General features: G+C 45.5%; 1 protein-coding gene and 1 pseudogene across 3 annotated transcripts in view; both read right to left on the bottom strand.

Annotated features, from left to right (window-relative positions):
• The window catches only part of PTPRA (protein tyrosine phosphatase receptor type A), a 183,182-nt gene that overhangs the window by 16,577 nt on the left and 152,508 nt on the right, over positions 1 to 14,097 (bottom strand). For all 3 annotated transcript variants that reach the window (XM_032604872.1, XM_032604873.1, XM_032604874.1), the window contains 6 exons: positions 8,562 to 8,598; positions 4,490 to 4,587; positions 3,062 to 3,181; positions 2,088 to 2,254; positions 1,448 to 1,583; positions 606 to 755 (listed from right to left, as the gene is read on the bottom strand). In XM_032604872.1, coding sequence (XP_032460763.1) covers positions 606 to 755; positions 1,448 to 1,583; positions 2,088 to 2,254; positions 3,062 to 3,181; positions 4,490 to 4,587; positions 8,562 to 8,598 — 708 coding nt within the window. The remainder of the gene's footprint in view (positions 1 to 605; positions 756 to 1,447; positions 1,584 to 2,087; positions 2,255 to 3,061; positions 3,182 to 4,489; positions 4,588 to 8,561; positions 8,599 to 14,097) is intronic.
• LOC116739939 lies at positions 8,606 to 12,330 on the bottom strand (annotated as a pseudogene).

The following is a 14,097-nucleotide window of genomic DNA, read 5'->3' as shown; positions in this document are numbered from 1 at the left end:
GCAGTTGGTCTTCCCCATCCCAATCCAGAATCTCTTGCTTCTGGGAGCACTTTAATTGATGAGAGTGTGACATGTCCCTTAGGTGAGTTGAGAACCACTGTCTAATGGCATACAGCAGGGGTCAGCAACCTACGGTCCATGAGCCAATCTGGTCTGCTGATTGCAAATGAGGTTTTACGGAAACACTGCCATGCTCATTTGCTTATGGGGTGTTTATGGCTGCTTTTGTGCTATAACAGCAGTGCTAAGTAGTTGCAAATAGAGACCGTATGGCATGCAAAGCCAAAAATATTTACTTTGCAGAGAATGCTTGCTCTTGCTGTACATTATAATTACCTGGGAGGGGGAGCTGGGGGACTTAAAACAAATACCATTGCCTGTTTTTGTTTTTTTCCCCCCTAAACACAACCCAAGTGACTCTAACATGCAGGACGGGTTGAGAATGACTAGGGTATGAGTAAAGGGCCAGAGACCCACCTCCTTAACCACCCACATGCTTTGCAAGGGGATTAACCATTTGTTGGTAAATCCACAAGGAGTCAAGCATCCTGTATTCTGGAGGTCACATAGATCCTTCATCCTGAAAGAGCTCAGCTCCAACTTACCTTAAACTCCTCCTCTAATCCATTGTTGCTGGACCCTGGGATTTTGTTGTAAATTTTCTGCAGATGTGTTTCTAGAGAGGTGACTTCCAGTTCTGTATCTCCATAGAGATAATGCTCCAGAAGAGCTTGGTATATGAAGACGTACTGCATCTGAAATGCAGATGATGCCCGAGTTCCCAGTTACACACATGGTCCTGGTGGTGCCAGAGCACTCCCTCCCACTCCCATTTCACTTCAGTCCACTTCTTCAATCCCAGCAGAGATAAAATGATTCACTCTTGTCCCAATTCAGGGAGGCAGGACTCAAAAGGCATGAGTCCCTCTGGGGGTGCTTAAACTTGGGAGGGAGGGTCCTACTCTGGTACCCTCCTGGAGAGAAGGACAATTCCAACTCCTGCTCATTCAGAGAGCACAGACTGGATAGACTGAGGGGTTGTCAAATTCTGGTGACACACAAAACCTGTGCCAGCCCCCCTCCCCTCCCAGTGCTGTGCCCTTTGAACTCCATGCCCTAACCACAGAGCTGATCTCACTGCTGCTCCTGGACCTGGCTAAGCTGCATCACAACTCTGTGGCAATGGCTCCCTTGGCTGCCCACATACCTACTTCCCTCAGGACCTGTTCCATATCCTTACAGTCTAGTGCAAATGACATCTGCCCCACCTTCCAGATTCCCCTAGGCACAGCCTCCTCTGTGCTCCATAGTTCTTTTAATACATAATTTATAAGCGCCCTTCATCACACTGTATGATGACCATTTACAATAACCTGGGAGGCTGAGTAATCCATGAGGCGGGTAGATGTTTTGGTCCTGGTATGCCCCCTACCCACAAACCACTCACGTCTGTTTGCACCATCTGGCAGCGCTGTGCCCGGATCCGGCTTACAAAGCCATAAACGTCCACCTTCCGCTCTGTATGCATCATGTCCAGCATGGCATCAATGACGACAAAGGTTCCTGTACGCCCTACACCCGCACTGTAGCCAGAGAGCAGGAGTATTACTGGGATGGCTAGCATGTCTTGTGGGAACACCCAGGGAGTGGGCAGCACAGGGTAGGGCTCTTTCTTCAAGGCTTTAAATTCTAATTCTGTATGGGGTAGAGCTGGGACTCTCACGGAGCCAACAACTCCACTGTACCCTGAACTCCCTACCTCTAGTTATCAGGACCAGAGAACCCTGACACTTAGAATGGTCTGAAGATTCCAAGTACGCAAGGCAGCACTCAACCTAGTTTCTTGGCTTCAGAGCAGTGGTCACCCCACCCACAGTCTTGGAGGATTGCCCTTCCCTCTTTCTTCAAGTGCTTTCCCACCCAGCACCTAGTTTTCTTGAGGAGTCTCTCTGAATGCTGCCCTGGCACCCCAAGAGCTCATCTGCTCTGTGCCAGCCTCCTCAGCCAGGGCCCCTGTGCCTTCCCTGCTCTCAGCATGGGAGCAGAATGTGACATGAGTGGGGAGCCAAGGGTCAGGCCACACTGACCTGCAGTGTACCACAATGGCCCCTGCATACTGCGGGTTACAGGCCTTCACCTTCTTGAGGAACTTGAGCATACCAATCGGGGTGAAAGGCACCCCAAAGTCTGGCCAGCTGGTAAAGTGGAACTGAGTGATGAGGCGCTGTGGCTTTCTGTTGGTCACGTCGCCCACCTGTGAATTGAAGAGATCCCTGTGTGTTGGCCCTGATACCCTGGGGTAGGGCAGCACCAGGGGAAGGAGGGTGAGGCTTAGGGGCCAGGGCCAGCTGTGGCTATCACTGACAATGGCAAAGTGAGAGGATTAAACTTCCCAAGCAAGTTTTAACCATGGACAGAGAACCTTCCCAGAAAACCCATGGGGTAGGCAGGCTGTTACTATTATTCACAGTCTACAGATGTGAAATGTGAAACTCAGAAAAGTTAAATGACCTGGTCTAGGTCCCAGGATTAGTAAAAGGCAAGGTCAGAACTAAAATGCAGGTCTCCTGAGTCTTGGTAAGCCCTCTTTTCATAGCACCACAGTGCCCTCAGCTGAAGGCAACCTTTGCTCAAGCCTCCAGGGTCACCCTGGAGGGTCAGGAGCAGGGCCCACCACATCCTTGATGTCAGGAGCCTTTGGGGTAAGAAAGGAGGAGAGGTAAGTCAAGTACCAGAAGATACTGGTGCAATACCTCCTGATGCACTTGGTTCACACCTAAGATGACCAAACTCCATCTCAGTAATACTTTTTCTCCCAACCATGAAGTCACGAAAATGTTCCCCCACTTAGCTTTGACCGAAAGAAAAAAACAAGGAAAAAAAAAAGAAAAAAAGAAAAATCCCCTGGGAGCCCAGAACTCTGATTTCAGAGTTCGAACATTTGGCACACTCAGCAATTCCTGACCACCCTGAGTAAGATGGGGATGACTCGGCCTGTTCTGCCCTCTTAATGGTCAGCAGATTCTAAATGAGAACCAAGAAAGGAGGTAGGAGACAGTACCTGTTGAATGCAGAACTTCCGCACTGTGTAGTCCACCAGTACGGTCACATCCTCTACTGACACACGGATATTCCCATAGGTCCAGCAGCCTTGGTCTGGCCAGTACTGTGCGCACTTACACTGGAAAGAAACAGACATGCACCCCCCTGACCTGAGACCTCCCGCCCACAACAGGTGCAAAAGGCCCTAAAGAAAAGGACCACAAAAGCCCAGACTAAAATCCTCAGAAAGCCCTATGGCCTCTTCTCTCACCTCAGTCAGCTACAGACTTAACTGTTCCTTTTTTTTTGCCATGCCATGCGGCTTGCAGGATCTCAGCTCCCTGACCAGAGATTGAACCCAGGCCACAGCAGTGCCCAGAATCCTAACCACCAGGCCACCAAGTAACTCCCTAACTGTTCTTTTTTTAAGTTCCTCAGCTTCTATCCTGTTTAGCACAATCTCTTAACTTATGCAGAGCCCCAGCCCTATACTTCTCACTCTTTCCCACCTCTAGTCTCTTAGTTCAGGGCAAATCGGAAGCCATTTTACCTACAAAATCTGTACTTCCACAATATCCTAGGTCATGCTCTAGGGGTAAGTCTGTCTGATCCCCTGGAATGAGCAACCTGCTATGAGGGAGTCACCAGGGTGGATTGATGCAGACTGTAAAACCTGCCACGAGAGGCCCAAGGCCTTCTCTGGTTGACTAGGCCTTGGACAGCTCCCAAGAGCCAGAGGTAGGGTTGGAGAAAATGAACCTAAAGCCCAGCCCTAAAGCTATCCCTCCTAAGCCAATCAATACATCCAACAGCCCAGTGTGGGTATCAGGTTGACTCTAGGGCCATCCTGGAGAGAGACTGTCCCGAATTGGGATTCCTCTCTGGGGCCTGATCCAGGACTCAGGACTGGTGTTGGCTGTGGCCCAGTGATGGAGCTGACCAGGCATGGACTTGGCAGCCACAGAAAGAAAAGAACCAGTCAGAAGGCTGCCAGAAGGATCAGTTCAGGGGCTCACATTTCCTTGTGCCCTGCAGGGTCTCAGTTCATACGGCTCCCTCTGCTATCTCAGGAGGAGGAACAAAACAAAAACAAAAACAAAAAAACCAGGGGAGTGAGGGACTAGAGAAGCCAGGGGAGAAAAGCCCCACTGTGACTTTTCCTTGTCTAATGGCCCAAGTCTTTCTTCCAGGATGTTTTGGATCTAAGGTAAGCTGTTTCGTCACCAGACACAGGGTGTGCCCTAGGTATACCTCTGAGTTCATCGGAGGCTTCCAGGCCACAGGAAAGTGTAGTAGGCACATTGGCCTGGGTTCTGTCCGGATGAATGACAGGCACAGAAGCCACAAAGGGTGGAAAGCCTAGGCTCAAACACAGAACTCCAACAAAGCAGTCCCTCTGTTGGTCATGCCTGTATCAGGGGCCATTCTATCTAATTTCTCCACTCACCTCCTTTCTCTCCTTCAGATTGGTCACCATGACGATGGTGGCTGTGTTTTGTTCCCAGATCATTCTCCAGAAATCATTCACCGTTTCTTCTTTTGGTCCTATAGTAGCCAACAGCAAAGATGAGAACACACACCAAGAGGAAGAAAGATGCTGGGAAACTGGGAACATTCATTCCTGACTTTTGGAAGCCTGTGCCCACATGCCCCCAGCTAAATATATCATCCATCTATCCATCCACCTACCTACTAACTGAACATTTCCTGTGTATCCACCATGTATGTGCCAGGCACTTCACTAGGGAGTGAAGTGGGGATGTGAGGTTCTTAAAATAAAAAGAGAACACATGAACAATGTTTCCCAAGGATGCTATAGTTGAGGATTAGAAATCACGACCCCTACAGAATACCTATGTTATGGGCGAGATAGTGAGCTATGTGCTTTATTTCTCATTTACTCCTTCTTACCATGCTCTGAGGTGGGTGTCATTAGCCAGAGAGGTTGGGTAAATTGCTTAGGCTGAAATTTAAAATTTACCTCCCACACAGCCGTTTCCAGAAAGTCACTAGAAGGGCACAAACAAAGAATAAGAAATAAGTGGGATCTAACACAGGAGAGAGACTAACAGAATTCCCAGGGTGTTGGTAAAGGGAAGGCTCAGGATAATTACTCTGCCAGAGGCTAGATCAATCCAGAATGGAACTGAAGGAAGAAGGTTCTAGAAGGACCCCAAGATAAAAAATTAAACTAAAAAATTAAACCTCATGTATCTGTGAGTACTGAGAGGAAATATATACTTCTAGGAAAGAGTTTAAGAGAAAAAAAATCACTGCTAGGTATATAAAGAACTAAGTGAATAAGGAAAAAAGGCAATTATTAACTCTTGGGAAAGAGGGAAACCAAAAACTGTACCAAAAAATTATATAATATTATGTGCTTTAGCTGTGAATAATATTGGCATAGTAATAAGAATGTAAATAACAAGCATTATCTTTACCACAAATTGTGATTTAACTCCACTGGGAGAATGGGGAAAAGGGACATGTCTGTCTGAGTGTGAGGTAGTTTGTAAGAGGATTAAATAAGTTATCTATCATAAGAAAAAGTCAACAGATAAAAATGGCTGCTTTAAACTAAAAAAGTTTAGACGAAAGGGGGGAGAACTTTGTTTTTATAGACCTTGTAATACCTTTTGACTTTCTTAAAATTTGTATTCCCTTTGGTAAAAAGAAAAATATTAAAAAGAAAAACAAATAATGACAGAAGTGGACACATAGCTGAAAGATGTACAGAGGTGGAATTATTTCACTGCCTGGCAAGGTCAGGAAATATCTCCTGGAGGAGATGACATCTGAGCCATATGTTAGGACAGATAAAGTAGATGGGAGTCTAGAAAGGAGGCATAGGGAGAAGAGGTACTCCAGGCAGAGGTGCAGGGGGCTAGCAGCAAGTAAGAGCATGAGACATCCAGGGACTGTAAGGAGTTCAGTGAGGTCACTGTGTAGGGTGTGTAGAAGGTAGAAGATGAAGCTAGAAAGATAGGTGAGGTACCAGGATCTAAAGGGATGGAGGCCAGGCTAAGGAAGGCTTGTTTTACAGATAATGAAAAATCATTCTAGGATTTTCATGAGAGTCTGACAAAAATTTTGCATTAAGAAAGGCCATTCTGGTGGAAGGAATCCAAGGAGCAAAGCTAGGGCCCAGAGGGATCAGTCAGTAGGCTGCTACAACAGAGCTGGAAGAAGAGATGAGAGTAAGGAAGTGTGTCAGAGAAGGCAGATTTTGGAGAGAGAAACAAGAGGACTAGTCATATGTAAAGCAAGGGACAGGTAGGAGATCTGGATGACCCCAAATCTGGTTTGGTTGATTAGGTAGATTACATTCCAGTCACCATGAATATAGATTACATTCCAGTCTCTTAAGAACAGAGGAGAAAAAGCAGCTTTGGGGCGAGGAAGAGTCACGTTTCAGTTTCTGATGTTGAATCTAGAGTCTGTGGGGGTATTCAAGCAGAAGAGAACAAAAAAATGTGGCTCTGGAGCTCAAGAGAGGCAGCAGCCAGTCAAACAGAGGTGGGTATTAGATGAAGTCTCTCAAAGAGGATACAGAGGGGGAGGAGTAAAGAAGGGGTCAAACACAGAACGCTGGGGATCTTTAAGCATTATTCAAGTTCAGACAGAACAAAAAGCCCAGGAGGCAGAAGAATGGACAGAAATGTGCCATGAAAGACAAGAATGGAGTTTCAAGGGAAGTAGTCATCCACAGTATTGAAGAGAAACTATATTTAAAGGGCAGAAAGAAGAATAAGAGCTAGAGAAACAATATTTAGAAAAGTGAGAAAAATCAAGAGAACTGAATGGCAGGAAATAACAGGAGGGTTTCAAGGAGTGTGAAGTACTGTGGAGAAGTTCAAGAGGGAGGGAGTCTGAGAAAAGGCTAATGGGGAAATCAAAGGTGAACTTAGTTTAAGAACTGTTTTAGCATCAACAAGGCCCCATGACAAACAAAGAGAGGATGAGATTATATGTGGTTGTTGGTGCCAAAATCATCACTGAGTAGGTGGTAGCTGAGGTGGGCCTTGGAGGGTGGACCTGAAATGACAGATGCCTACAGAGGGAGGGAAAGTGGGGTCCAGTTAGGCAAGGGCCAGGTCCTGGTGGGAGACTGCAGGGGCAAGGAAGATCTAAGACTTCTGACCACCTCTGCCTCATTTTACCTCTATCCCTATTTTATCACGATCACAGTACTGTCCAACAGAACTTTCTGTGATGATGGAAATGTTTCATATCTGCACTAATATGGTAGCCTCTAGCCACATGTAGCTATTGAGCCTTAAAATGTGACTAGTGTGCAGGCTTCCTTGGTGGCGCAGTGGTTGAGAGTCCGCCTGCTGATGCAGGGAACACGGGTTTGTGCCCCAGTCCAGGAAGATCCCACATGCCACGGAGCGGCTGGGCCCGTGAGCCATGGCCGCTGAGCCTGCGTGTCCGGAGACTGTGCTCCGCAATGGGAGAGGCCACAACAGTGAGAGGCCCGCGTACCAAAAAAAAAAAAAAAAAAAAGTGACTAGTGTGATTGAAGAACTGGATTTAAAATTTTATTTTATTTTATTATTTTTTGGCCTCGCCACATGGCTTGTGGGATCTTAGTTCCACACCCAGGGATTGAGCCCTGGGCCCTCAGCAGTGAAAGCACAGAGTCCTAACCACTGGACAGCCAGGGAGCTCCCCCAAATTTTATTTTAAATAGCCACATGTGGTCAGTGGCTACCATACTGAACACGATAGCCACTTACCAAAGTTCCTGTTTATTTTGCTATAAATTATCCTCTACCAACTAAAGGCTCCAAAAAGGCAGAGACCATATTCTGTTTTATTCCCCTACATATCCCCATCACCTAGGCCAGTGCCTGGCACATAATATTAATAAATGGTCAATAAATATTTGTTGAGTGATTAAATAAATGGGCTTTGATGGACCATAATAACATCAATTACTTTTTAGTGCTGCAAACATCAAGATTTTTTTTTGCTAGGATCCCAAAGGTGAGGACACTTGTTAGAACTTCAGGCTATGGAAATGTGTGCAGAGCATGTATAAGACCATGGCACTGGGTCCCTGCTCTGAGGGTTCTTAGACCACTTATCTGTGAATAATAGTGGAGCTCAGGCCCATGAGTGGGAGGAGGAGATGAGTCAGCCTGGACCAGTGAGGTGGCCAATCCTCTTTGGAGACTAAATCCAAATTCAAATTCTGAGCAGCCTGGTTTGAGCTTAAGTTTCCCAAATGACCCCAAGACAGAGAACCTCATTAGACTGTGTTGTATGTGTGTGTATAGCCTTCTCCAGTATTTTTTATGCACATATATAAAATAATTTCTTTCAAAGGATCCCTGGACACTAAATCATCAAGATGAAGGCCCTTAGTTATAAACCTGCAAGGTAGATTATATTTTTTTCAGGTGGTAATAATTACAGAAAAGCTAATATATTCTGAGTAATCTATTAGCATTTGGAAGAAAAATCCCAAATCCATTCATGGTTAAGCCTAAGAGTAAAAAATTATCTTACTTTACCTTGTGCAGCAATGAATTTGTTCTTTTCTTGGTAGCCCTGGGGGTGGGGTGGGAGAGTAGAGGAGAAACAGAAAGTGAAAACCCAAAAATGGATAGGAATGAAATTCTCCAGACTCCCAACCAGTTTACAAAGGCTTCCTTGTGAAAAGGTCCAGGCAATTAACAAGGATTTCCATTCTAGAAATTTTAATGGGATTAGCTTTGGATAGCAGGAAGCAAAGATTACATGGTCTAGGCAGTCTTCTTAAAGTGAATTATTAACAAACATTAGTATAAGAACATCCAAATAACAACTCCTAGGCTAGACCCTGTTCTGACGCTCTCTTAGTTGCTGACAATCTGAGTCTTGGTGTTACTGGGTAGGAACCCTCCAAGTCAGAAGCATGTGAGGCTGGGCCCACACGAGGAAGGAAAAAGGGTTATTTTCTTGCTGATGCTGTACCCAGGTGCAAAAGTTTTCAGGGAATAGCCCATGGGTATGGTGTAACAGCTCCCAGTGTTTGACAAGAGGGTTCTCCATTACAGGAAGTAGGAGACAAAGAAGCCAAGGAGCCTGGGGACGTCACTTAATAGATAAGGAGCCTCTGAAAAACTGACACTCGCAGTAACTTTCTTTACTGTTTAGTCATACATCTCTTCAACCTCATTGTTTAAATATAGTGTTCACTTGAGACGTCCCAGGTAAGTGAAAAATCATTTGACTTAAGGATTGTAAATCACCTTCTGCCTCTCTCAGACAGCACTAAGATGGGCAATGAGGGAGGCAACTTCATGGATGGGATACCATACCAAGGTGGTGATGTGAAATACTAGTCTGCAAGGCAGTGGCAGAATAAAGGAGGGGGCCTGAGAAGCCGCTTCCTATTCCAGCTCAAACAAGGGCAGGGCAGGGTTGCTTCCCAGCACTGGAGAAAGCTTTAGGCCTCAATATGGACATGTTTAGAGTTAACAATAAGAAGCTTGTTAAAATTTTTATTAAGAGGAATTCTCCAAAAGTTTTTAACCACTAGAAGATGGAAACTGATAAAGCCTTAATTCAGGATGCTGCATTCTGCTTATAGCACTAAACTTGTAATTAAAACTGAGAAGCTCTTAGAGTATGTTAAGCCGTATAATATGCTTGCTTCAGGAGAAGCTGCTGCCAAGTTCTCACTGGAGCATGTGGGTCATGAATAGCTTAAAAGCACTGTTGGAAGGCCCAGCCCCAAAGTGCTTCCCGCTCCATCTTTACCAGTAGTGTGTTATATATCCCCCATGAAAACATGCCTACATAGTGATATGCTGACATTGCTCAACCAATAAGGAATAACTAGAATGAGGCAAAACTACTGATTCCTTGTGTTATGTTCAAGGCAAAGATGAAATGTGGCTCCCTGGTTCCTGAGACATCTTTGGATTCTGAAAGTCAAATGCCAAGTTGGCTCTAGGTGGCACCTACATTCCTACCAGTTTAAAAACAAAAACAAAACACTTCTAAAGACCCTCTATACCCTTAGACACCTCAAGGTGAGAGAGGAAGCTGGTCCTCCTAAGACTCCAGGAGGGAAGCCCAGTTGGCATCTGTACTGTCTATTTCATCTTCTCCTGTTACCAATGTCAGGTTCACTTTCAGACCTTTGTATTCTCCAAACCACAGAACCCATCCCCCGTGCCTACTGCCACCACTCCGTGGTGCCTGACACCACCTCTCTTCAAGATACATGTGTGATCTTGGTTCTGTGTGCAAAAAGGGCTTGGTAAATGATTGTCAGGGGGTGGGAATGGGGAGTAACTATATATGGACAAGAAGGTTCTTTCTGGGGTGAGCAAAAAGTTCTAAAACTAAGAGGCAATAGCTAAAAGGTACAGCGCTTCTCTTCTGAGGTGATGAAAATGTTCTAAAATCGGTCATAGTTGCACGTATCTGTGAATATACTGAAAACCACTGAATTGTAAATTTTAAGCGGGTGAAAATTATGGTATGTAAATTGCATCAATAAAGCCACTAACAAAGTTCTAAAACAATTATAGTGATGACAGCATAACTTGGTAAGCTTACTAAAAATCACTGAATTCTAAATTTTAAATGTTTGAATTTCTGTTATATAAACTGTACCTCAATCATGTTGGGAGGAAAAAAGGGTTTCGTAAGTGTAACTGGCAGCTCACAACAAATGGCCACAATTTGTTTCAGCAAAGGTTATTGCCTGCCCCTATACTCCAAGTCCTAAGGACATCTGCTCCTTCTTTCCCACTGGATCTCTCATCTGCACTCAACCCCGTTGACCACCTAACACTTCTCCATGCTTTACTCTTTGCCCTCTGAGGTGCTCTTCTCTTCTGGTCTCCTTCTGTCTCACTAATGAGCAACTCTTGCCCAGTGTGCCTTGGCTGAGGTTTGTGGGCTCCAGGGCCCACTCCTCTCTCTAATGACTTCAAAGGCCATGGCTTTGGAATCTCTCCCCTGAGCTCAGATTAATGATGCCCAACTATGCTGGATACATCCACATGGATTACCCTATACTCTTTTTTCTTTTTTTTTAAACAAGAAAGGTATAGGTTGTTTTTTTCCCCCATAATTAAATTTGCACAGCATCTCTCCAAGCATAAGTATTACAAAAGAATGTAAAAAATCACATTTTACACATTTACACAATGTGTATTAAAAAATCACATGTCTTCAGCATTTAGCTCAAATCTCACCATCTTCAAAAACTAGATCTCTTGCAAAACTCATCAGCTAAAAGTTCTGTCAAAGCACTGCGCAGATGGCCTTTGCTAGCCCATGGCAATCCTTTTCCCATTTTCCCTCGCCAGTTAGGGCTGAATAGCAGAGTGAGGCTCAGATTGCGGACGTGAGGTGGGGAGGGACACAAGGGCTAATTTTCCCCAGTACAAGATGGCATCTAAAGCTTGATGGGAGAGAAGAACTGGAGAGACTGGAGGAAAGGGTCCAGCCTCTGTATTCAGTCAGAGTCACTGCTGGAAGAGGAGGAATGCTTGCCATGCTTGTGGTGTTCCTGCTTCTTTTTATGAGCGTTCTTCATTTTCTTCTGCATCTTCTTGTCCATTACCATTCCTGGTCCTACCATGCCAGGAGCCAACGCCAGGGTCAGGTGGTGGGTATGGAGGGGGGTAGGGACCTGAGGGTTGGCATCCTGGATACCCTAGCTGTGGCACAGGATGACAAGGCCCACCAGGGGGAAAAGCTGGATTCCCCTGGGGTGCTCCTGGGGGAGTGGGAAAGGGGTCTGGAGGAAAGGTCAGGTTGGCAGGTGGTGGATGAGCAGGATTGCAACCTCCAGGGTACCCGACGTTAGAGGGCTGTGGATATGGCCCTGGCTGCCCAGCACTGGGTTTCCACATGTTCGGGTGTTTCCTCCAGCCCAGAAATGGAGAAAGAAGGAAACTCCAACCTAAATACACTCTACAGAGTATCACCCTATACTCTCTCATATATTAGTCAATCACCATATCCTGCTAAATTCTACCTCCAAAGTGGTTTTTACTTTGATGCATCTTCTCCAACCCTTCTACCCTCACCATTTGTAGCATGCTACTGTAACAGCCCTCAATCGGCCCTTCCTAAATCCATGTTGCACACGGTAACCCGAGTGATCAATATACAAATGTGGCTATATCGCTCCTTGTCTTTAACACCTTTCAATGTTATCCCATTGCCTAGAAATCAAAACTCTTAGCTGGGGACTTCCCTGGTGGCGCAGTGGTTAAGAATCTGCCTGCCAATGCAGGGGACATGGGTTCAAGCCCTGGTCTGGGAAGATCCCACATGCTGCGGAGCAACTAAACCTGTGTGCCACAACTACTGAGCCTGTGCTCTAGAGCCCACAAGCCACAGCGGCTGAGCCTGTGTGCCACAACTGCTGAAGCCTGTGCGCCTAGAGCCCGTGCTCCGCAACAAGAGAAGCCACCGCGATGAGAAGCCCACGCATCACAACAAAGAGTAGCCCCTACTTGCCACAACTAGAAAAAGTCCGCGTGCAGCAACAAAGACCCAACGCAGCCAAAAATAAATAAAAAACAAAAACTCTAAGCTGTACTGAAAATTTCTAGATACCGTAAGGTGACTCAATCAGCATCCAGTCCCACCCACTTCTAGCTTGACTTTCTTTCTATAGAGGCTGAAAAACTAAAAGCTAAATTCCCTAGACTCTCTTGCAGCTCAGTTCTGCCTAAGAACCCAGTTTCTTCCTAGCAGTCCCACACAAGACTTGGGATAGAAGTGAGTAATGTGAGATGGTGACTGTGCTAGGAAGATCTGGTCTTTGGGCAAGCACGGCAGTGGAAGCATTGAGTTCTTCTGTAGCACCTCTGCAGGGGTTTCACTACGAGAGTCATACAGGGTAGTTGGGTACATCTACGGCTGCTCTGTTCCTGGTGACTCTCCCACAGATTCTGTAAGCCACACACTATCTTATAAATAAACCCCTTCCTGTTGAAAAGAATAGACAGAAAGTGGACTCTTGTCATCTTCAACCAAGAACCCCAACAGACACACTTGACATTCAATGCCTTCTAAGATCGAGTTCCTACCAATCCCCCAAGCCTCATCTCCCATGACTTCCCATCTTGTATCTTATAACTAAGACTACTGTTTCCAGTCTCTGACTTTGCTCACACTTCTCTTTTTGCTTTGAAGTTTCTGCCCATCTTTCTTCTCTTGAATTCAGACCTACCCTTCAATATTCAGCTCTACTGGCTCATCAGGTTGGCTGAATGTTTCTTCCTCTAAGTCCCAAAGACTCTGGGAATACCTCCTTCACACATGTTGCACACTAAAGGTTATGATCTACCTGTAGGTAGATCACACTAGGGACCATATCTTATCTCTGTAACCTTGGAGCATACCCCCAGTGCTTACCACACAGCAGGTGATCAAAAAATGTTGACTGAATTTAATAAACCTAAATCTTCTTTAATCCCTGACTCTTACTAATGGTTAACCATAAGCTTTTTCCTGCTTTTCTATTTTCACTGAGTTCATAAGTACCTCCAATTTAACCCTCTTCATCTAAACTTTCATATTACCTATTAATAACCTCCAATAACCATCAAGCCTTTATAGGATGCCCTATTGTGAGCTCCAACTAAGCATGGCCAAAGGAGAAGGCTTGTTTCCTTCTAGTGCCTTGCTTATCATGACCATGAATAGACCCACCTTACTTGCTTACCAGCCTTAACATCCAACTTACTTTTGTCTGTCTTCACCTTCAATGTGGGAAGGAGCCAAACTGGTTATGGTGACAGACATGGCTGGTCACTAACTGAAAAGCTATTCCTTCCCTTTCTTTCTTGCCATCAAAACCATGCTTTTGTTCAGACATTTACCTTTCATTGGCTTGGAAGGTGATCATTCCTCAGCCCCAGAAGGGTAAATCATGATAATTCTCAGCACCCTAGCCAGTAACTGGAGAGAGGGTGTAAGCACGTGATCCAATCCTGGCCTGCGGGCTCTGAAGGGCACTGTACCGGAGAGGCTTCTGAGAAAGGTCATGCCCCTAATAAAAAGAAAAGCATAGGGCTTCCCTGGTGGCGC

Source organism: Phocoena sinus, chromosome 15, assembly GCF_008692025.1.
Source record: "Phocoena sinus isolate mPhoSin1 chromosome 15, mPhoSin1.pri, whole genome shotgun sequence".
In the NCBI taxonomy this organism is placed as follows: Eukaryota; Metazoa; Chordata; class Mammalia; order Artiodactyla; family Phocoenidae; genus Phocoena; species Phocoena sinus.
Note: the sequence above shows the minus strand (reverse complement) of the source record. Positions and strands in the feature narration are given on the sequence as shown.